At 43.1% G+C, this 24499-nt stretch overlaps 2 protein-coding genes across 2 annotated transcripts in view; one reads left to right on the forward strand and one right to left on the reverse strand.

Moving 5' to 3' along the window:
• Nucleotides 1-10218, forward strand: part of COL9A3 (collagen type IX alpha 3 chain) — a 48170-nt gene extending 37952 nt beyond the window's left edge. The window contains exons 23-30 of the mRNA XM_033153991.1: nt 1197-1232; nt 3021-3065; nt 4320-4352; nt 4733-4879; nt 5567-5621; nt 6690-6872; nt 8335-8412; nt 8942-10218. Coding sequence (XP_033009882.1) covers nt 1197-1232; nt 3021-3065; nt 4320-4352; nt 4733-4879; nt 5567-5621; nt 6690-6872; nt 8335-8412; nt 8942-9117 — 753 coding nt within the window. The 3' untranslated portion in view covers nt 9118-10218. The remainder of the gene's footprint in view (nt 1-1196; nt 1233-3020; nt 3066-4319; nt 4353-4732; nt 4880-5566; nt 5622-6689; nt 6873-8334; nt 8413-8941) is intronic.
• A 2-nt stretch (nt 10219-10220) lies between these two features.
• Nucleotides 10221-19994, reverse strand: TCFL5 (transcription factor like 5). The gene is made up of 6 exons (XM_033153702.1): nt 19138-19994; nt 15781-15973; nt 14157-14313; nt 12854-13091; nt 11939-12080; nt 10221-11302 (listed from the first exon to the last, which is right to left on the reverse strand). Exons 1-6 carry the CDS (start codon nt 19866-19868, stop codon nt 11180-11182), a joined length of 1584 nt encoding a protein of 527 aa, XP_033009593.1. The 5' UTR covers nt 19869-19994; the 3' UTR covers nt 10221-11179.
• Between the last annotated feature and the right edge of the window lie 4505 nt (nt 19995-24499).

Consider the following 24499-nt stretch of genomic DNA (forward strand, 5'->3'; position numbering starts at 1 on the left):
CTAAATCCTATTAGATTCAATTATACTTATCCCCAGGTATTTGCAGCGAAGGCTTGGTCTCAAGAGGCAGGGAGTTCCAAAGTTCCAGACGAAGCATCCCATAAGAAAGGACAGGGAATGCTTCTTTCAAACGATGACACTGCAAGACCTGCCGGCATCGTGTGGGGTTTCTCTGTGGACCTTCTGCCTGCAGAGTGATGTGCAGCAAAACCCACCTCCTTGCTGCAGGTGAACCTCTTTCTTGGCAGCAAGTCAGGCACCTCACAGGTGGTGGAGGACTCAGTTCCTGCTCTCTGCAGTCCGGTCCGGAAGGCACCTCCCATATGCACATTTAAAGGGGCTTTAAAACCCTAATTAAGCACTTGGGCTGCCCCCTCCCTCCCCAATTGATTCAATTTGGACCTGTATACCTGAAGGAGCATCTCCACCCCCATCGTTCAGCCTGGACTTTGAGGTCCAGCTCCAAGGGGCCTTCTGGTGGTTCCCTCCCTGCAAGAAGGGAGGTTGCAGGGAGCAAGGCAGAGGGCCTTTTCAGTGGTGGCACCCACCCTGTGGAACGCCCTCCCAGCAGATCTCAACTATCTGACTTTTAGAAGACATCTGAAGGCAGACCCCTCTGTGTAGGGAAGTTTTCAGTGTTTGATGTTTAAGTGTGCTTATTGTTTTTAATTTGTTGCAAGCTGCCCGGAGTGACAGGGGCAACCCAGTCAGATGGGTGGCATATAAATAAATTATTATTATTATTCTTATTATTATTATTATTATTATTAGTCAGGGCCTGGAACAGGGGAGGGGCACAGACAGCCCTAAGGAACACTGATGCTGTCACCCAGTTAAGGCATTTAAAACTGATTAATCACTTGGGGTTTTTTTTAATCCATTTGGGCACATGGCACACGTTCCCTGCTGGAAGGTGCCACGTTTTGCCCTTCCTCCTGACTATGCTTCTGCAAGCGTGCACAAGGGGGTAGGAAAATAAAATGAAAAAGACCTGCTTCCATTGTGCATGGCACAGGATAGGTGCAAGCCTGAGTCTGAATAATCTCTTTCTATAACCTATGAAGCAACCTGTGCAGGCTTCCTGTTGGGGCGCCCGGTTAGCTGCTGTGAAGCAGGACTTCAGCCTGCAGGGGTCGTCTTATGTCTTTATCCATAAAACTGCTTCATTGTTCTGCTAACTTTCTTCTTGTTCCCAGGGCCCTGGTGGAGTTTCCGGACCGAAAGGTAACCAGGTAAGCTATAATTTCAATTATCTGTGCCTATATCTGCATCTTCTTTGTCCCTTCCCTTCCCTTCCCCTTCCTCTTCCCCTTCCCCTTCCCCTTCCCCTTCCCATCCCCACTCAAACTTAAGGTCTGGTTAAGATATTTAAAAATGTTCCCCGCTGTCAGAAAGCAAGAGGTTGCTCTTCTTCTTCTTTGGTGATCACTCGTAGCCAAATAAGATTGTCTTCCATAAACACGGTTTTAACAGCGAGTCCGTAAGTGACTGTGGAGGCCAATTCTGGGCCCACACATCCTTCCACAGTGGGGACATAGGTTTCCGGGCAGGAGTTGATCACGGTGTGGATTTGCCAAGCGTGCCTTCCTCTTAGCACGTTTCTCCCTTTCGTCCTGAGTTCAAGCGTCTTCAAAGTCCATGATTCTAGATTCAGGTAGGTAGCCGTGTTGGTCTGACGCTTTCTTGTATCTGAAGAAGTGTGCATGCACACGGAAGCTTATACCCCAGAACAAACTTATTTGGTCTCTAAGGTGCTACTGGACAATTTTTAATTTTATTTCAAAGTCCATGACACTTTTACTACAGGCTGTTCTCCAACTGGAGTGTTCACAGGCCAGTGTTTCCCAGTTGTCGGTGTTTATACTGCATTTTTAAAGATTTGCCTTGAGAAAGCCTTTAAACCTCTTTTGTTGACCACTAGCATTACGCTTTCCATGTTTAAGTTCAGAATAGAGTGGTTGCTTTGGAAGACAATAATCAGGCATCTGAACAACATGACCAGCCTAACGAAGTTTATGTTGCAGAATCATTGCTTTGACACTGATGATCTTTGCTTCTTCCTGGCATTGATCATTCTCGGTATAGGTGCTATGTGATCTCTCATACCTGAGCAACTGGCACCACCTTTTGGTTGAACAGAGTATAGGCACATTCAAGATCCCCGGAATGGTGTGTTTGCATAACATCATGCAAGACTTTTGACCAGTTGCACTGAAGGAAGAGGTCCCTTCATGCAATGGATAAGGGCTCGTTCACACATCTGCTTGCACCATGCGTAGAAAGCATGGGTCTGAGCAGGGGGGGGGGGAAGCAGTGGGGCAGGAGGAAGCTGTCGGTAACCCCTAACTTTGATGCAAAATTGCATCTTAGTTAATCAACTGCACAGTGCCCTTGGAGAACTATTAGCAATACCCAGCTTCACTTTCTGGGTCATTTCTTTGATAACAGGAATGTGTACATAATAATAGATTTCCCTAATCAGCTGGTAAGAGCCAGGGTGAATCTGAATGTCTGCTAATCCAGGCCTCCTTGGTACTGATGCAAGGACCTCCATACAGATTTTTGGTAGTTTTGAACAGTTTTCATATTGTGTGTTTTATCAGTTTTGCACCCCACTTTCGAGTTCAGTAAATAGTCCAGCGATCTATAAAGGCATACGAATAAATAATAAATAAAGCCCCCAATAAGGGAGCCTGGGAACACAGAATCATAAAGCTGGAAGGGCCCCAGGGTCATCTAGTCCAGATCCATGCATTGAAGGAATCTCAGTTACAGCATCCATGACAGATAACCATCCAACCTCTGCTTAAAAACCTCCGAGGGAGACTTCCACTGTTGAACAGCTTTTACTGTCAGAAAGTTTCCCCCCCAAATGTTTAGTTGGAATCTCCTTTTTTATGGGAGAAAAAGCAGCACAGTTTGAGATTTTATTTTATTTTATTTTATTTTATTTTATTTTATTTTATTTTATTTTAAAAAGTAATGGCAATACCCATTGCTGTTCTTGTTTTTTCTTCAAGGGCATTGCTGGAGCAGATGGGCTTCCGGGAGACAAAGGAGAGTTGGTAGGTGGCGTAAATTTGTAGAACCTCCTAATGCAATGAAAAGGATGAGCCCGGCGGTTCTAGAAAATGGATAATACCATCAGGTTGGGATTACCCTCAAAACTAAATCCCCACAGACCTTAAGCTTTGTAGCATAATAATAATAATAATAATAATAATAATAATAATAATAATAATAATAATAATAATAATAATAAATTTCTATTTATACCCCGCCCTTCCCAGCCAAAAACCGGGCTCAGGGCGGCTAACACTAATTAAAATCACAGCAAAAACATTAAAACAAACAAAGCCTACCATGAACTATCCCACGGAAAAGAGGAAAGACTGTCCTCCAGTGGTCAACTGGTGCAGAGAAGATACAGGAGAGGACAAAAGTATGGCTTTTCTGCCAAGTAAATGAAAATGGAAGGATGCAACAGTATAGAACCAATATTGGGATTTAAATCATCAGGACTACATACTCATAGCCAATGCTTTTTTTCTGGGGGGGGGGAGTGTTTAGGGGTACTTTCATTTTGACTGAAGAAAACCGCCATTTTATAGTTCAAATCAGGGAAAATAAATACAGTAAATGGACGAAAGTGCAAAGAACATGCATTACCTCATATTACACAGCTGACAGCTCACAGTGACTTCCACATTGGCATGAGGTTGTGGGCACTAACGTCTTCCCGATTCCTCTGCTTGCTGTTGGTTTCCGTCACCAAATGTCGTCCTTTCAACAACCACGAAACAGTCCAATCACCGCACTAGATTCCAACTACCACTTCACACCTTAAACGCTTGCTTCCGTCTGAGACTCAGGAAGTGACAGGAAGTGAGGCTGCCATTGGGGGTAGCAATGGAACTGACGATTCACCGTGCTAGAGAAGAAAAAAAAGTTTCTTCTCCTGTTAGATTCACAAAATGTTTAGGGGTACGCATCCCCCTGCATCCCCCCCAGAGAAAAAGCACTGCTAATACCCAATCCATTATTTGAATATAGCCAAAATTTCACCTTAAGTGGGCTTAAGGAAGCCCAAAGGTTTGGAGATAAAGAACAAACAAGACTCACACAAAAACCCAACCTAGTAAGGACCTAGGATCATGGGGCATGTTGACTAACTGTTAGAGGGAGACGAGGAACTAGGGAACCAGATGCGGATCAGGATACAGGAATCTGGGGAAAGGGCTTGGCTGACTGTCACACCATGTTACAGATCCCACTTGTTCAGAATATTCATTGTCTCCTTCTCCTGGCTCTTTCTTTAGGGTCCTTTCGGCCCTCCCGGGCAAAAGGGGGAGGTAAGTTTCATACATTGTTTTGTTGTAAAATTATTCTGCTTGTTCCTAATTGCTGCTTGTTAGACCCCGTGAGTCTCTTTGGACAAGGATGCGGGATAGAGAGAGAGAGAAAAAAGATTTGCCCAGGGAGTGAAGCCGCCGTTTGCCTTCCAGCAACACCGCTAGAAGATGATGCAGGGAGACGAGATCGTTGTTTGTTGACCCCATTTGTTCCCCATCTTCCTTCCCTTCAAATGAAAATGGGGTTGGGTGTGTGGGGTTCCCGGGTAGTCTTCTGTCCACCCACAGAACCAGCCCCAGTTGCAGCATCATGTGCCTTCAGACCCTGGGACCAACATATCAGGATTGATGTTTGTTTGTCCGGTTCCCTCCTTCGGAAGGCAGGAAACAGGGGCGAGCTGGGCCCCAAAGGAGTTCAAGGTCCCAACGGAACAGCGGGAGTCCCAGGAATTCCAGGACACCCGGGCAAGCTGGGTTTGCAAGGCGAACAAGGGATCCCTGGGATCACTGGGAAGCCAGGTCCTCCAGTAAGTAGCCTGTCCGACTCTTTTGCAATCACACCCTTCCCTTCATTAGCCTTCTCCGGTTTTCCCCACTCTGCTTTCTCTACTCACTATTCCTCATAGCCATGATTGTCAGCTGATTGAAAGATCATCTTGGGGCACTTGCAGAGGACCTGATGATTGAGGATTCGCCCTGATTTGTTTGCAAGGTGGAGGAGATTGAAAAAATGACGGCTGTTTATTGAGCATTCTTTCCGATTTGTTCGCTTAGATGTTGTTGCATTGAAGCAAGAGCCACCCCACACTTTCAGTGCCATTTCCCTGTTGCCATTTCCATTCTCGCAAATATTCTGATCTTTTGGAGCAGCGGGTTTGTTGCACAAGAGCTCCCTGTCATCTATAATGGCACCTCCTGAATTGCCGAGCTGTGATTGATTCCCATCTGAAAACGGCAGCAGTCTGGAAGCACCCATGGATTATTACACTGTATGAGTCTGAATCAGTGAATGAAATTGATGTGCACATATGTAAAATAGTACTTAATGGAAGAAAAAAACACGCCCTCTAGCTTAGGAGCTCTCTCTCTGTGTGTGTGTGTGTGTTGCAGTAGGCCATAGATGTACCATTCCTATGTGTGAGAGAAGGAAGTGTAGCTGTTTTAAGAACTGTTGCTTCTAATGTATGATTCATAATATCTTTGCGTCATTCCAGGGCAAGGAAGCCAGTGAACAACACATAAGAGAACTCTGCGGTGGAATGATCCGTGGTGAGTACGTAAGTCGGTGTCTGGGCAACCAGATAATGTGATTTTCGTGAATGGAATTGCAGGTGGTGAGAAGATAAAAAATGAGTCCGTCTAACCCAGAGTTGTTGACTCCCGACTGCAGCTTTCCAGGATCTCAGCTGGGAGTTTTCTCTGGTCCTGTCACCTAAGATCCTTCAAGTCAAATGTTTGAGACTGAATCTCAGACCTTCTCCTTCTTCTTTGGTGATCACTCGTAGCCGAGTAAGATTGTCTTCCATAAATACGGTTTTAACAATGAGTCCGTAAGTGACTATAGAGGCCAATTCTGGATCCACACGTCCTTCCACAGCAGGGACATAGGTTTCCGGACTGGAGTTGATCATAGTGAGGGTTTGCCAACCATGCCTTCCTCTTCATTCATTTCTCCTTTTCACCCTGAGTTCGTGCTTCTTCAAAGCCCATGACACCTTTGGAAAAGGCTGTTCTCCAATTGAAGCCCTAGCAGGCCAGTGTTTTCCAATTATCTGTGTTTATGGTGCATTTTTTTTAGATTTGCCTTGAGAGAGTCTTTGAACCTCTTTTGTTGACCACCAGCATTACGCTTTCCATTTTTAAGTTCGGAATAGAGTAGTTGCTTTGGAAGACGGTCATCAGGCATCCGCACAACATGACCAGTCCAATGAAGTTGATGCTGATTGCTTCAACACTGGTGATCATTGCTTCTTCCAGTACACTGGCATTAGCCTGTCTTCCCAAGTGATGTTTCACATTCACACCATACATTAAAAGCTATCTGAGACCACTTCAAGCAGCAATGTCCCCCCGCTTCAGGATTTCTGGGAATAGTATTTTGTTACAGGTGCTGGGAGTTGTTAGGCAACCACGATTCGCCTCACAGAGCTGCCATTCCCTGAGTGATTTAACAAACAATCCCTCTTCCCAGGGAACAGTGAAAAATGCATGGACTTGTCCTAAAATTTACATAGATTCATGCAGGCCGGTCTCCCCCAAACTGGTTCCTCCTCTTCTCATCAGCCCCAGGCAGCATACAGTTCATGTTTTTGTTTGTTTGTTTGTTTTCAATTCCAGAGCAAATCGCACAGTTAGCTGCTAACTTGAGGAAGCCCCTCGCTCCTGGGATGACAGGGCGACCCGGGCCTGCTGGTCCCCCAGGCCCTCCCGGGGCAACGGGAATTATCGGGCACCCTGGAGCTCGTGGCCCACCCGGATACCGAGGACCACCAGGAGACCTAGGAGATCCTGGTCCTAGAGGTGAGTCAGATTGACACCGGAAGCAGATCATCGAGTCCCAGTGAAAGACCGCAAGCTTGGTCTTGTGCGTGTCTGTTTGGAAATAAGCACCGCTGAGTTCAGTACGGCTTGCTTCCCAGTAAATTAGGTTTGCAGCCTGTATCAAGTTGGCTGCTTCCCAAATGATGTCTGGAATCCACCAATTTATGAAGACAACCATATATGCTCCCAGTGGATAAACTGAAGGATGTTCATGGGTGGAAATGCAATGTTCAGGCTTGCAGATGTTTGCAAGAGTAGAGCTCTGGGAGTAAGGCAATACTACAAATGCCCTTATTTCTATTTATAGACTGCTTTTCTGCCCAGTGCCACCAATGCAGCATTCAACATAGCTTATCATAATAAAAGCGCTTAAAGGTTTTTGTCGATTAAGCAGCATATAAAACTTGCCCGATAAATAAAACAGCAGACAAGTGCATCAGTAGTGAGAAATGTCTAGCCCAGTGTTTCCCAAACATGGATCTCCAGCTGTTGTTGAACTACAACTCCCATCATGCCTCACTTGCAGGATCAGTGGTCAGGGATGATGGGAATTGTAGTCCAAAAACAACTGGAGACCAAAGTTTGGGAAACCCTCTTCTAGCCCATGGGCCCATTTGGCCCAACCAGGTCCTTATGTTGGTCCATAAAGCTCTCTTCCCCAAGCCACACCCACTCACCAGACAGCTGACACCATATATGATGTCAGTTGTGGCACAGGTGAAGACACAACTACCTGCCAATACTTGCGAAGCCCTGTGTCGTTCATATGGTTTGATTTCATGACAAAGTCAGGAGATTGACAGGTGGAGTGGCCTTGCCTAGCTGTCAAAATGGCCTGCAGACTTCAACGATTGAAGGATCTGGCCTGCAAGCTGAAAAATGTTCCCTCCCCTCTAAATTATGTATTAAATTGGATGTTAATTTGTTTTAAAAAATTGAAATTCAATACAGATTAATTGTCAACATGAAAAAGAAAGAAAATGTTCCCCACCCCTACAGTACATCAGTATCAATCGAAACACACATTAAAATAAGAAAATACAGACACACATGAAACGATGGAAAAAAGAAATCAGCAGTAATTTAATTTCAAAGTAAAAGAGGAATATTTTTTTTTTAAATGTTCCAACCCAAAATTCTGGCAAAACGTTTTAAGCAAGCGTTGGATTACCTGGGTAGGCAGGTGTCCTGCAGGGAAAGGGCCCAGAGTCTACTTGCCACTGCCAAAATTGCCCTTGGCACATGTTCTTTCCTGCTGTTTCTCTGACTGGTGGGAGACAGAGCAGCACCTCCGCTTACAATCTCAGTGGGCGATCAGGTTCATATGTCAGAGGGCGTCTCTAAGACTTGTGCAGGCCTGTTTGCTGCACATTAACTGCCTCTACAAACGTGGCCACACTACTCAACTGATGGAGTTTATACTTTTGTTACGGCACTGTAGGTGACCATGGCGAGAGGGGAGACAAAGGTGCCGTGGGGAAAGGTGTTGACGGACCAGATGGGGATCAAGGACCTCAAGGTAAGTTGACCGGGTGCTGATATACCTGTGTGCTCCCCACTTCCCTGAACAGCGAGAAGTTAGCAAGGGAAGCACAACCTAGGTTTGATTTCCCTTGGAGGAGAGAATACTGATTTGCTTCTGGATGTATCTTTTTAATACACTAAAAACAGCTGCCGGGGGCTGAGGGCTCTGATCAACATGGTAGGATGTAAGGATGGTTCCCACCTTCTGCTGCTATTTGCTGATTCCCACCTTCTGCTGCTATTTGCAATGGGAGGTGGGGAGTGGCCATTGGTGCCCATGAGAGCTTCCCTCCTGATGCAAACAGCAGCTTTGGGGGAGGAAGTTTTCACATGGACTGCAATGTAGGAAGGTTTCTATTTATTTTATAATAAATCTGTCTTCTGTCATGGAACTCAGGGTGGCGTGCATGTGGTTCTCGAGAAGTTACCCATCTAAGCAAGGACTACTTTTTGCAACCAGTAATTTTATCCAGGAGAAAGTGCAGAATATCATGCTGAACCTTGATCTCTTTCCCCCTGAAAAGGTCCGCCGGGTGTTCCAGGGACTAGTAAAGATGGCCGGGATGGCTCTCCTGGGGAACCTGGGTTGCCAGGGGATCCTGGAAGACCAGGTGCAATTGGAGTCCAAGGTACTCCAGGAGTCTGTGATACATCTGCCTGCATGGGAGCTGTCGCTGGAGGAAAATCCAAAAAGTCATAAAACTGCATTTAATGGAAGTCAGAAAAAGGGAACGGAGTATTTAAGCAAATTGTTCGTACGTGAAGACAAAACCACCCTCTGAAAAATTTGGAGGGGCGGTTCTCCTGTAAGAATGAATGCAATGGAGACTTTTAGTTCAATGAAACAGGAAATCATCAGATGGAAATTTGTACTATATCCCCTACCATTGTTCCCCAATTTTCACTACATTGTTGTCTGTTCCTTGCCCCACTGAAGAGAGACTTCCCCGCTTATTCTGAAGTAAGAGGTGTTTCCCCCGGCACCACCATGAATCAACTGGACTATGTTTTATGCAATTTTTAGGATGGCTCAATCTTGCACCAGTTTATGTTAATGGTAAACTCTGTTCCAACTTTATTATGTGTGAGCGCTGCGGCCAGGGCTGCAGAGGGATAACCCTGGTCAGATAAACAAGAGCCACAATTAATCTAGCCAGGGCTATGCACACACAGCCTCATCACTTGACCAGGAACAACTCCATCCAGCTAAGTAGGCATGCTTCGTTGGACTGTGTCAAGTAAATGTAGAAGTAGTGGATGAAATATTCAGATAGAACTATTGACAACCCTGATTGTTCATACGATGGACACAATCCAAAGAGCCCCTCTATATGCACACACCAGAGTTTTCCTAAGGCAGATCTCTATACTGTGTCAGAAGCCTCTTGTGAAGATCCACCCAGTTTTCAAGGGTGGTTACTTCCAGCAGCACAGGGAACAGTCTCTGCAAAAGGGGGGCCACAAATGCATTGCGGTACACAGAGCTTGCCACATGGCCTTATCTCTTAGATATGTACCACAAGTAAAATTTTTCCAATAAATTCTATATTGGGTAGAATGTGTATATCTCTTACATTGGGTTAATTTCAAACATTTCCATATTATATTTAGTAATGAAATTTTTACATTACAGATGAACACTGCCCAAAATTAGTATATGCATCATTGTAATTTTTTTAAGAAGAAAAAAAAAATCACTTTTTGTAACATTGTGTTTGCCTGTTTTATAATAGGCTTGTTTGGTTAATACTTTTATTTTTCCCCTTGCTGATTGGAAATAAAGGTGCTACACAAATGTGAATATCCGTGATTTAAACAGTATTTATTTTGGGATGAGTTCTGTATAAGAAATACTTACTGGCATCATCTGTTTGATAGATAAATGAAGCCACTTTCAATTCAATAAATATACTATTTCTCAAATGCTTCAGCTTTCGTAACACATACTGCTAATACTAGTCTTTTTTAAAAAAGAAAATATTATGTGCACTTAAAAATCATGTACTGTTTACAAAATACCACTTTTGCACTGAAATCATGCAATTATCTGGATATTTTTTTCCGTACGGAAGCCCAATTGAAATAAATCAGATTTGCACCAGAGCACACAGCTGTATTTCTCCTGTTCATTTCAGTGGGTATTTGTGCAGCAGATAATTCCTTGACTGTATCCTGCACTAAAAATCGTTGGAGAATGCAAAACATATTTTAAATAGTAGTGTATTTGTAACATGCTGTCAAAAAGCTTTTTCTATATATTTTAGTTTCACAGGTATGAACATTTTGAAATGGAAGGCAAATCTCAGTTACTATATACAAGTTACTATATTTTATATAATTTATAAACTATTTACATTTATTCTTCTTCCAAACTGGTTGTTATGACATTCTAATAATTATCTATATCAGTACAAGTGTGTACAAGGTTGAAAAGAACAAGCTGCTGTTTGACACATCTGAATTATTTTATACTTGGCAAACAAACAAACAAAAATATAGAAAACGGGTTACTAGCTTGTACTGCTGTTTTCTACTTCCCTCTGGTACAACTCTCTTCTTAGGGCAGCACTAATAAATAAATGTTGGGGGTGTCTTTCTTTTCTTCTTTGTTTGGAATAAAGTGTGTCATTTCTTTAACGCTTATGTATTTTTCAAAGTACATTAAGTCACAAGAGAAGTCCAGCAGGTGAATTTGAATTAGAAGTTCATACAAATCCTTGCATGTTCACCCTCTACACCAGTTTTTGACTATAGAGAGCCAACTATTTTATCTCCATAGGTGTGCCATTCTGAGTAATCTCCTGTGTCGAGCACGTTGCTAGTGAATCGGATCTTGTTAACTTTAGTCTTCTGCCTGTTTTACCACAGAACACAGTCTCAAATTCCTAAGAAGCAAACACAGAGAATAATTATGATATGGACTTGCGAAGGAGCAAACCTTGGGGAAAGTGAGGGCACACAGCTATCCCTAAAGGAGAGTTGTTACTAAGCAACTTAAATATTTAGCTTATCACAGCAAACTTTTGAAGGTATTTAAAAAACAAAACATGCAGAGTTGCAGCACAGGAGGCCATTTATTTCTGAGTGGAGCAGCTCCAGAAATAAAGAGCTGCCCTTCCATTATCCTCAGCACACTAGCTGGTGCCCAGATGGAGATATTTAACCTGGGGGGAGACAAGTGAAGTGAAAATACTAGGTGGGTACTACTTGCAATATAGTACTTCCAAAATGTTGAGAGCATGTCCAAAAATATTTAATAATAGATATATCGGTATTATATTTCCATACAACAATCTTGTGATGTATGACAGTATTGTTTTCATCCTCATTTTGCAAATGATCCGGGTAGTTAAAGGCTGAGGCTGAGATTGTAGCCTGCTTAAGATCATAGGTCACTGAAGATGTGTGTTCCTGTATCCATTGAAGTAAATGGTCAAGCAAAGCCCCTATCATGATTCACCGGGGCATTTGTTATTGCTTTAATGCATTTTGTTCTGCGCATTTATGTGAAACTTACTGACCTTTTTCAGAGAATCCCCGTGTCGTTCCTGAATATATTTTAGAAATGCAGTTGTCCATTGTAAAGTTGTTGCCTTGTCAGTATCCGAAGTGCAAAACGGAACCAGAAGATTAAGTTCATCGCAACAAATCCTGATTCTGCGCCTAGAATTGCGTACAACATGGAGAGATCTAGTAGCGCTTGAAACGGTAACATAAAACATTTATTAATTAGGTGTAGCAACTTAGAAGCCAATTATTTGATGAAGATAGTGGGAAAGCATCAGTCGCACATGTTACAATAAGTTTCCCGGGCTTGCAAAATGCTCATTATTCCTCCCTGTAATGCTGAATCAAAGACCACAAGTGTACTGACATGAGCATCCTTAAAATCAATCCTAAGTTTTCTGGTTATGGGACGTAAACCTGTAAGGTTTGTATTAAAATTTTGCAAATATTTATACAGTTGACTGTGACTGAATCCACATAAAGCCTCCTAGATCAGGCCCATCTAGTCCAGCATGTGTTCGCTCTGTGGCCAACCAGATGCCTGAGAGAAACCCGTAAGCAGGAACTGAGTGCAACAGCAACACCTTTCCTGCAGTTTCCAGCAACTGGTATTCAGAGACATACTGCCTCAGTCAGTGGAAATAACAGCTAATATCTTAATTTAGTTACTTTCCTCCTCCCTTTCCATACTCCACCCATCCCTTTTGTGTAGCATCTGGAGTATGAGCCACTATTTAATATACCTAATATGTTCTATTGTACACTGGCAGAAAGGCAGTATATCAATGTCATAAATATCCAGATATATGACATTGTGGCATGTAAATCAACACCAAATTAACGTTGAAACAAATTCATTTGTATAGACCTGATTACTTAAGAACCAAACACAAAAGGTGTTCTTTTCAGAGGCCGCCACTAACAATTACCTTCTGTCTCTTTCCATCCGGTTATGTCTCTCCCGGCGCTGAGAGACACCACCTTGAGTTCCACTTTGTGCGCTCTGGGTTGGTTGTGTTGCTTGCCAACTGCTATGAGCTGGGCCAGCATTTTGGGTATCACACACATTCTGAATATCACCAAGAGGTTTGCGCTGCACATTGGTGTCCAAGGGATGTATTCGACTACGACTTCTTTTGTTTATTGTTTGCTTACATATAGCATCTCCTTTGCAAAACAAGAGGAAAAAGAAATGTGTTGCCATTTTGCTTTTCTTTTTTTGCCATCAGCAAATTGTATGGCTGAACTGAAATTTCACCTTGCATCAAGCTCAACTTTGGTTTACAGCTTCAAAGGCTGTCCACCACTAAAATAATTGTGGTGGATCAATAATCAGTTGCTTTTTACATGTAAATAACCCTTAAATAATATTGCAGCTTAGCAAAGACATCAATACAGCTATTGAAGGAAACATGAGAGACCTTGCTATTAAATAAATAAACGCTGCCTGTCGTTGTTGTTCCCTATTTTACTACACCAGAACCAAGGTAACCTTAAAGATAAACAAGTGGGTATTTTATCTCTCAGCCCTCCTGCTAATTAAAATTTACTCCACTGTTTAAATTAATCCCTATGATTAGTAAGCTAAGACCTTAGTTAATGGCTATACTTGCTTAATATTGCAGTGGAAACGTTTCTATATAATACAGCACAGCAAGTTGGCCCCAGGCTCTCTACTTCAGAGCCTCAAATGTCTAGAACCTGGAATGCTTTGATGGTGTTTCCTGCTTGGCAGGGGGTTGGACTGGATGGCCCTTGTGGTCTCTTCCAACTCTATAATTCTATGATTCTATGGAGCACCCATCACAGCTGGATCTCAGAAAAGGCAGCATAAGGCAGCCCAAGGATTTGTTTGCTAGTTTCTCTCTGGAGCTCTGTGTTACTTCCTCCAATTCTGTTACTTCCTCCAAGGGCACGCATAGCACTAAAAACCCCATTTCACCCAACCTCAAAACCACCGCATCCAAAAGATAATTGTCACTGCTGCTTATAGAGATCAGAAACTGAAAAGTAATAAACTGCCAGGGTCATGCATGGGCTTCCTCCTAACTTCCAATACAGCAAAGCTGCCTTAAATGGTTGGGGAATGCATTTTTATTAAGCATTTTGTCAAACAGAAGCATGATATTTTGATTACTCTTCTCTGAAAAAAAGCTAACTTAAGAAATCAGAATGAATTACTTGAACGTTATAGCCACTGACAACAAACTTAGTCAAAATTCAGCAGTTTACCTCCTAATTTAATCCAAACATGTTCAGGCAGTGCCTTATTTCTAGGACCAACAGTCTGTTTTGTAGCCTCAATTTCCTGCTGGTAACAAATAGAAAAAGCTCGAGGTAACCCAAGATCTTGATGTTTGGCTGTTTCCAGAACAGAGGCTCCAGTGCTCTAAAAGAAAATGTAAGTATCAGTATTAAATAAAGCCAATTGTAAATCATGTTGGCCATCCTCCCCTTTTATTGAACAATACAGGCATTGTAGTCATAAAGCTGCATTGGTGCTGTTCCTTCTAAGCCTCTCCTTCCACCATCCAATGACTCCACTTACTCAGAAACATCTCATCGAGGACAGCCCAAGAACTGCCTATTCCAGTCTTGAGTTTGGGTTTAATTGTAATGAAATGGTTAATTTTAATGAAATTCTAACCCACTCACCTGGGAGTGAGCACCACTGAATTCAATAGATCTTACTTCTGAGTAGGCATGGTTAGGAATGCCCTTTTAGTCATGAAGTTGTTAATTTTAACTACAATTGGCCCTTTCATTTATTGGGGGCCGTATTCTACTACCTTGTCCTCTCTGCGCAAGGTGACAGTCTTCCCTCTCTCTTCTCCCAAGCACACCCCATGCCTTCTCTAAAACTGCTCTGGAAGGTTGGGGGAACCCCTAAAACAGATTTAGGGGTTCATAGGGTGAGGGGGGAAATTCCATTGCACTACCAGTAAACCTTGTGCTGATCAGACCCTAATATTGCAATTGTTGAATGCAACCCTGAATCACATTCCTAATAGTTACACTGTAGCTCTAGATATTGGATAATGCTCATATTTTTGTTATATTAGTTCTAGGCTAGGCATTGCAATAATTTTTGGAATATATAAAGCCCTCTTCAATGAATAAAGTGCTTTACAATTTGTATCTCATTGCTAATACAACCTGGCATGTAGACTTTAGCTCTGTCTCTCATCCTAATATAAATACCATTTATGATTCTTAGGCTATTACCACTGCCAACTTCACAAAGTATTATACTTAGGTATGGGTTTTTAAAAACCGGCAAAGAAATAGTTCATCTGAATAGCTTTCAGTCTAGAAAGGTTTATGTAAGGTGCAAATTTCCAATTTTTGGAAGAGAGGGTTGCTCCAAATACTGACAAATCAAAGTGAAAATGACGAATAGGAGTTATTAAAAAAAATAAGATTACAACTCAAGATAAATGTCAAGATTATAAGAAGGAATTGAAATAACTTTACATCAGAAGCTAAAGAATGAAGACAGAATAGTTGAAATGAATTCAAGAACAGATAAGAGGCCATTTTTTTCTGCTCAAGAAAACCAAGTCTAAAGTCTACTTGGACTAATGACTCTTTAATGGCCAATGCTAATTAATTTAGTTCACCAAACAACAAGGAGCAAGTGTCAGATAACTGTACAATTCAAAACTCAGGTTGACAATTCCCTTGTTTACTGCATCCTCTTCAGAAGTTTTACTATAACTACAGGGTAATATAATAATAATATAATAATAATTTATTATTTATACCCCCACGCATCTGGCTGGGTTTCCCCAGCCACTCTTGGCGGCTTTGAAACCAAACGGCTGCAATTTAAATTAAAAAATTAAAAAATACCAACCTGTGTTTGTGAAGGGTTTGCATTTCCAGTTACAGGAGAAGCAACATTCGGGTTAAACAGTGGGCATGTAAACTGTAATGCAGTAGTGGTAGTAGCAGCCGTCTTATTTTTCACTAATGTGGTACATTTATTCTGTTGCTGGTGGAGAGGAACACCCATCACTTCTGAAGGATGGCGAATTAGAGTTACTAAACTATAAAAGGAGTGAATAAACAAAGGCACTTATTTCATACGACAGGATTTTCATTTTGCTGCATAATCTTCCACATCAGTAGACAACCCATATAGGTTCAGAATTCTAATATAACCCATCTCAAACAGATATTTTAATATATAAACTAATGATTCAGGCATGGGGAACCTACAGCCTTTCTGATGTACGTGGACTACAAATCCCATCATCCCTGACCACTGGTCATGCTGGCTGGGGCTGATGGGAGTTGGAGCTGAGTGAAGACAGAAAGAAGACTGTATTCTAAACAGCAAGCCTGTATTTTGCAGCAGCGGCGGCGGCAGCATTCTTCATCCTCTGCATTCCCCCATTCAAGCTGCAACCTTGGAGGATGAAAAGGGGAGCATGGAAAAAGGCTTTATGAGCCACCCACACACTTCTTTGCACCTCTGATGTGCAAAGCCCTTTGCAATCCTCTCCCCTTTTCCTCTGCACCCATGATGTTAGAGGTGCAACAGGGAAAAGGGGGTAGGATTGCAAAGGGCTTTCATAGGCTCCAAGCACAGCTGCCTTCCATCTATGTCAGGGGTCAGCAACCCTTTTCAGCCGTAGGCCGGTCCACCGTCCCTCAGACCATGTGGTGGGCCGGACTATATTTTGAAGAAAAAAATGAACAAATTCCTATGCCCCACAAATAACCCAGAGATGCATTTTAAATAAAAGGACACATTCTACTCATGTAAAAACATGCTGGTTCCCAGACCGTCCGCGGGCTGGACTGAGAAGGCAATTGGGCCGCATCCAGGCCACGGGCATTAGGTTGCCTACCCCTGTCCTATGTCAAAGGTGGAAAGCAGCTGTGTGGGGCAGCTTCCAGGAGCAACGCTGGGAGCAGTTTCCACTGGATGGAAACCACGTGCCCCTCCTCGAGCAAAGTGCTCTCCTAAGATCTTCCCCTTTCTGCCTCATGCTGCTGCCACAGCCAGGTGAGATGATGAGTTGGCCTGGCAGGCAAAGGAAGGAGGCCAGAAGTAGCAGCAGGTCAGGCTGAAGATCTGCTGCTGCTTTATCCAGGCCAACTCTTCATTTTAATTGGTGGCAACAGCAGCAGACTAGCAGACCTTACCATGCTTCTAATCAGCCATGGCAGAAGCAGAAGATCCCTAAGTTGGCTGGGAAGGTGGAAGGTGGCAGGAGTGGCACCAGCAAGCCTGGGGCTCTGGATCATGGGAGCAAGGACTCCACAACTAGCAAGCCAGCAGAGCAGGGAAGCTGTTGGGGAACTGCCACAGCCTGTTCTGATTGTCCCTCTGGGCCACCCACCCACCACCTTTTTCACACTATAGTTCACAGCACCACCTGTCTGTGGCCAAATGAACTGCAGTGTGATGAAACATTTGCATTTTTATTATATGTAAAGAGAGGACACATCATATACCTGGGCTGCCTGCAGCTCCCTGTTGTGTAGCATATCCAACTTTTCTGGCACATGGTATGGAATGGCCCTTGGGTACATGGACAGGAAGTCTGGGTTGGTTGTTTGGTACTAACTTGCAATTCTGTGATATATGGTAGCAATCACTGTTGGGATTGCAACTACAAGCTCAGCGTTATGGGCTTACTTCATGGGCACTCAGCATTTTAGGATTACAGATGAAACTCGAAAAATTAGAATATCGTGGAAAAGTTCATTTATGTAAGCAATTGTTTTCATTAGCTACTGGAGTTTAATATATGAGATAGACTCATGACATGCAAAGCGAGATATGTCAAGCCTTTATTTGTTATAATTGTGATGATTATGGCGTACAGCTGATGAGAACCCCAAATTAACAATCTCAACTTTGGGGTTTTCATCAGCTGTACGCCATAATCATCACAATTATAATAAATAAAGCTTGACATATCTCGCTTTGCATGTCATGAGTCTATGTCATATATTAGTTTCACCTTTTAAGTTGAATTACTGAAAGAAATGAACCTTTCCACAATATTCTAATTTTTCGAGTTTCACCTGTATTGTAAAAAGAAGAGTGCAGTATAAATCCACCAGCCTTAGCTTTAACCATGCTCATCAAATGATGCCAGTCACAAATAAATAAAAGAAACAAGTTGCTGGAAAAGTTGCAGTTTTTAGGGTGTGAGTATGCTGATGGATCCATCCACAGGTAGATGATGTAATGACACTGCAATCTTAAAATCTACTGTTTGATATAGAATTGCTAAAGAATCAAATAATTGGAGGGGACCTTGTATACCGCCTGGTCTAGGGTGGCAACTTATGCATTGCCAAAAGGACAAAATACACCACCACAATAGAGGAGAACAGATTTGCCCATAAGCTGCATGTTTTAATTTATATGCAAAAATGCAAATTTACAAATAATTGCCACAATTTCAATATAAATGCAATCTTTTTATGAAAATCTCACAAAACTGTGACTAGGTGTCTTGTGTGTCTGCTTAGTCTGTTTCCAGCTGCTACTAATGCAGAACTTCAAGACCTCTGCTCTCCTTTCTAATGGTTGTTTATAATTAAACACATTTGAACCAGAAGCCCTTCAAACGGAAGACTGCCCTTGGTACACATGGCCATCCTATTCTGGTATATTCCTCTACTTGATACAGGAGATCCAGAGCTAGAGCTTCCTCAAAAGTAAAAGTAGTTGGCATTTTGCCAGATTGCACTCTAGTGGTCTTGTGGCAGTGTAAACAAAAATACCCACTCATGGAAATCGCACTTCGTATAGCAGCAAAACTGAAAGTGCAAGAGACAAAAAAAAATCATGTAGATCCAAAGAACATGAGGAACAACACAAAAGCTTACATATACTCCATAGTGTGGCTCAGTTTATATGCTAGTTTTTCTAACATCAGGTTAGATCTAGGACACACAGATGATACAGTTAAGGAATACTGGAAACAGGTTTAAAATAACTTACTACCAATTAGTTTACTCTTGCCTATCCACCCTGTTGTATATATGTATCAAACGATGAATCCACACAATTTTAAATAATAGAAATCAGAACTTACATATTGGAATTATTCCTTATTAATAAATGCAAAGCAATAAAGTGGCATCTTGGGTATGCACCCTAGTATTTCTAATGTTCAGTTGACAGAGGCCACAGTTAATATACGTGATTGAGCTGTTATTAAAAGGAAATAAAAATGCAACACACTTGTTAATAGCTACTCCAGTTTCCTGGGTTTCTTGACATCTGGGAAGTTCAGCCTGGATACTGTTGAATCTGTCTTCCAATCGAACACGGACTGCAGATTTGGCTCTGGATTCAAGAATTGGTGCTGAATTTTCCACAGGCAAATTTTCTTTATTTAGCCCACCCATGTTTTCACTATGTTTGGCTTTAACTAAACTCTGCCCAGTTATCTCCACAGAGCTACTATTAGGAGTTTTTTCAGCTTGGTTTGGAGGGATGCTAGACTCACTGAGCAACATCATTCTTAGCTCCTGGAAGTCAATGTGCCCTAGACACTGATTAGGACCCATGAAATTGCTGTCAGAAGCTAAACCAGACTGACAGATAATGGGATAAAGCGACTGGTTTCCAGAACTGTTTGATGATAAGCCACTTAGACTGTTACCAGACGATGACAGGTATTGTGATTGATTTGCAGGATTGTTAGTGGAGAAGGAACTTGAATTCAGCCTATTTTCTGCTTCATTTTCATTTGCTTGCGCCTCCATATGGGAATAGAGTATGTGCTGAAGTTGTGTGTATTCTATTTCTGTCATTTCCACCAGGCTGAGATCCGTGGTGGTGAAGCTCAGGTTTTGCTCACCAAAAGAGGAATCTGCTGGGCCTTCAGCAGCAGAAGCAGTAGAAGCTGAATCTGTAACCACAGCCCGAGGGTTGGAAGTTTCGGACACCTTGGAGGTTGAGTCTGACATGATTCTGGCGAATACCAATGCCTCAAAGTCTTCAGAAAGCTGAATGTACAGGGAGTAAACCCCACCAGCTTGGTGCAGCAAAACTGTGCAAATAATAGGTGCAATCAGGAGCTAGTGCTTTTAAAGATGTGCACAAAACAACTGTTGCATTGCCTTATGCTTCCATTACATCCTCTGGACACTAACTTTCCCAATTCTTGACAGCGCTATCATCAGCTAGAAAACATCAATGGCATCCAAAGCATGTGAGTGGCTCAATGTTGTTGTTTTTTAAAATGGAAATTTCACGTTCTCCAAAAAGTGCCTGAAGTTAAAAGCTGCCAAATAAAATATCCAGTCCTTCCTTTTTTTGGGGGGGGGGGGGGTCCTAGTCTTTTTTTTAGAAAAGGAGAAGCACAGGGTGCTTCAAATCCCAGAGCCAAAAAGGGAAAGCACAAAATAATTGCACACCACCACCCTTTAAAAATGCATAATGTAGTATTAAAAAAAACAATTAGAGGGTGTCTTCAGCCCCACATTCTTGGGCAATCAAACTTTCCGAGGGGAAAGATGGACTGAGCCCCTTCTGAATGAGACCCCCCTCTTCTCCAGTGGCAGGTGAAGCATGCAATCAAAGCTCTTTTCTAGGGGGGGGGTTGTGAAGTGGGGAGGAAACCTGGCCAGCTCCAGGCAGGTAACCAATGGCGTCAGCCCCCCCACCTGCCCACCTCTGAGGGCAGGCCCAAACCAGGTAACCAAGCACCCCCTTAGCAACCGACGGGACGGCGGCCCCGCCCACCACCCGCCTCTCCGCCCTCGCGCCCGCCTCCAAACGGCCCCTGGGCTCCCCGAGGGGGGCCGAAGCCCCGCCTCCCCAAACTACCCCTCCAACGGCCAAAACCGCGGAGGGGCGTGGCGTTAGGAAGCCCCGCTCACGCCTCGTTGTAGGCCGAGGGAGAAACGGCCGCGCCAGCTCCCTCAGCGAGTGCCTTGGAGGTGGAGGGGTTCAACTGTCGCCTGCCATGTCTTCCACCTCACGGTCTCTGCCCTCCACCCTCCCCAACAACAAAACAAAAAAAATCCCTCCACGTTATTCCCTGCCATAGGAAGTGAATTCCCCCGACATAAACTTCCATGTAAAGGAAGGGTTTTTTGCGGGGTGGGCGTTAAACCCCTCAACAAAAGTCACACACCCCCACCGCCGTTATAAAGCTTCCTCCACGCACAATATGGCGCCTCACGGGTCGCAGGTTCTCCTTGTTCACCTGCGAAGAATGAATAGGGAGGCGGCATTCGCCTCATTCCCTCAGTGTCCCGTTTCTTTCAGCGGCTGCTCCCCATAGTGCGGGGCACTTACTCCCCGGTAACGCTACGTGTGGAGGCCACCAGTCGCGGTTATTACTTTCGTTATTTAGGGTCTTGAACCCGGACTCGAGTCCTGCTGCTCCCCTCGAGTAGGCCCGTTGGAAGCCAAGGGACGTGAGCCGTTCGGGAGCCGAAGCTTCTTCCCCGTCGGCTTCGGCGGGCCTATCCCTTAAGCATGAGGGTCTCAATCCAGGCCATGCCTACTCAGAAGTAAGCCCCGTTGAATCCTGCCGGGCTTGCTCCTAGGTAAAGGGTATGCGCTGCGGCCTATGCCTGGGCGCAGCAGCAGCAGCATCTCTCCAAGGGCAAGATCCCCTTTGGGCGTTGATCCAGAGCACCCCGCTCGACACTGGGCAACACAAAATATTTTTTTAAAATAAGATAAATAAATACCGCTTAAAGCGGGATAGAAATCACATCAAATCATATATTATCCTCCGCGTTTCCCACAAGCATATACACTGGAAAACTCAAAACAAAACAAAACCATGAATGCCTTTGCGTCCAATTGCAAACGCAGGTTTCGTTTCCTTCTGCACATCTGTTCAGGAAATGGGATTAAACTCCCGGGGTTGTAAACCCTAATATGCAAAAGTCCGGCTACACATACACTTTTTTTTTTTGAATCACACATTGCACCCTCCTCTGAACCATAACACATTTAAATATGACTTTTGTTTTGCTTAATTGCTTTAAGTATTTTTTTAAAAAGGGGTTTGTTTTGCTAGTTTGGGCTGGCCCTGAATTTCTTGGATAGAAGCCAAGAACAGATCAAACACATTAGAGAGTTTTGAAATATTAAGTGGTATACAATATCAACGCTTCTAAATAAATATATGCATTACCATTTATATTTACATATTGTTACTTTAAAATGTTAAACTTCTGGAAGAGGCAACTGTTCCACATTGGGGAAATGTTCCTTAAACTAAATTCTTTTCTCTTAAGTATCTCCAAAAGAAATCACCTTGCCCCTCAGGTTTTCCTAGCCTAGCTTTACAGTCCTTGCAAAAATAAAATAAAAGTTAATGAATATATAGAAAGCACAATTTCCTCTCAGGACTTCCATGTATTATAGAATATATTGCTGACATAATGCTGTCAGCTGCATCAAATTCTTTTGCTGGCTAACTCACTGGGCTGTTTTGAAGATTTTTTATCTTACGGATTTTTGCAGCTTCTGCAAGTAAGTGGATAGTTCTGCTGTTTCTCGGTGACTCCATTTGGGCGACAGTCCTATCCAAACCATCGAAGTTTACTATAGCGATGGCTGGGTGGGAAGGTAAGTTCTGGCTTGCTGCAGTATTTCATCACAAGACCCAAAACTTAACAATTTGCAGGTGAATATGTGAATTGCCACTATTAAAATGTATTTGTGATACTTTCAGCTGCTACAATGTCCTGATGCATTCAGACTGTGATGGCTACCGTACAGGAAATTTGCCACCCAATGATTTACTGAGTGATAAATAAATATATGTGAAACAGCCCTGCTGCCTGTTTTAATCCTACATTCCCCTTCTACTAAATAAGAGGCAGCCAATTCCTGTAAGTCAGCACTGTTTCATTGCTCTTTTGTGCAAGAAAACAAAACGTTTGAAATCTGTCACAGAAGAACATGTGTATCTTACAGGAGTGGTAGCTTGGCCTCGCAACCATGGGTGCCATGCAGCGTGCATGGTCCTGGCACCAAAAATTGTGGGTGCTCGAGCACCCAGGGAGTTGGCATGGGCAGGCAAACTAAGGCCCAGGGGCCAGATCCGGCCCAATCGCCTTCGAAATCCAGCCTGCAGACGGTCCAGGAATCAGTGTGTTTTTACATGAGTAGAATGTGTACTTTTATTTAAAATGCATCTCTGGGTTATTTGTGGGGCATAGGAATTCATTCATTTCCCCCCCCCAAAAAATAGTCCGGCCCCCAAGGTCTGAAGGACAGTGGACCGGCCCCCTGCTGAAAAATTTGCTGACCCCTGACCTATGGTATTTGACCGTGCAGTTTTTTTTCCAGCCACTCCCATCTCCTTTTCCCTCCCACTTATTTTCAGTTTTCCCCTCTCAACAGCCTATCAGCATTCTACATACTCTGCCTCTTTGCACAGCTGTTGTTCTGGCTACATAAATGAGGGTGCTCAGATTTGGAGTAAAAATACAGGATGAATTGTTTGAAGTGTTTAGCCTCCTTTATCACTGCGGAAGTTCTGAGCAGACTTTAGGGTCTCTTGAAACCATTGAATTCTTTTAGCTTGCATTCTGTAATCTAAGTTCCATATCATATGCCAATGTGTCCCACCTTTCCTCTAAAAACTGTAATTATTATTGACAGGCAGTGGTGCACCTCCTCCACTTCCCAGCCCCATTTAACCATGTGCTGAGATATTCAGAGCAATATTCCATAGGGTTTGGCTTACTCTGTGCTGGAATACTGGAATCTAGATTTTTGTGCGCCAAGATTTGACTCACAAAAGTAAACTCCCCATTTTCAACCCCCCCCCCTCGGTAATACAGGAAGGGCACCCCTTTACAGCTTCTGCACTGAACATGTGCATTCAAGGGACAGCATGAGTGGTGTAATCCCATTCCCTTCAACATAAATTCAGCCTAAACTTGGAGCTCTGCATACAGCTCATGTGTGTACCAAATTTCAGTTATTGCTAATGTACAAGTACAATGGTCACCGGGGGGGGGGGGGTACATTTCACACACCCTCTTTCAATAATAGGTTTACAAATTCAGGTAGGCAGCCATGATGGTCTGATGCAGTCAAAATAAATAAAAATAATAAATTAAAAAATATATAAAAAATTGAGCAGTAGCACCTTAGAGACCAACTAAGTTTGTTCTGGGGATAAGCTTTCGTGTGCATGCACACTTCTTCAGATACACCAATAAGTGTGCATGCACATGAAAGCTTATACCCAAACTCAGTTGGGCTCAAAGGTGCTACTGGACCGACCATTCATTCATTCATTCATTCACTCACTCATTCACTTACTTACAAATGTCAGCCATCCCCCAGGTCAGGCTTTTCTAGTACAGTATCTGTTTTGTGAGTGTTTGAAGTACCTTGATCATTCTCAAATATACTTTATGGCTACAGTTTTGTAGAGAAACGACATCTTTCCAATAAAGAGCACTGGGGGTTGCATCAATTGCTGCATGAGTGCAAGGGAAGACCTGGGTTCAGTGTAGTACTGAGAGGCATGACTGCTATACTGATATGCAAGATGGTGCACTGAGCATCATGTCACAGGACTGTTTGGCCAACAGCCAACCAAATGACCATACTT

The sequence above is a fragment of the Lacerta agilis genome, chromosome 6, assembly GCF_009819535.1.
Source record: "Lacerta agilis isolate rLacAgi1 chromosome 6, rLacAgi1.pri, whole genome shotgun sequence".
Taxonomy (NCBI): Eukaryota; Metazoa; Chordata; class Lepidosauria; order Squamata; family Lacertidae; genus Lacerta; species Lacerta agilis.

Coding starts and splice junctions, on each gene's coding strand:
- TCFL5 (XM_033153702.1), bottom strand. CDS start 19,868: ATGTCAGACTCAACCTCCAAGGTGTCCGAAACTTCCAACCCTCGGGCT. Junction 14,314..15,780: donor CAAACCCTTCACAAACACAG/GTTGGTATTTTT, acceptor ATTTTCTTTTAG/AGCACTGGAGCCTCTGTTCT. Junction 12,081..12,853: donor CGGATGGAAAGAGACAGAAG/GTAATTGTTAGT, acceptor ACGCAATTCTAG/GCGCAGAATCAGGATTTGTT.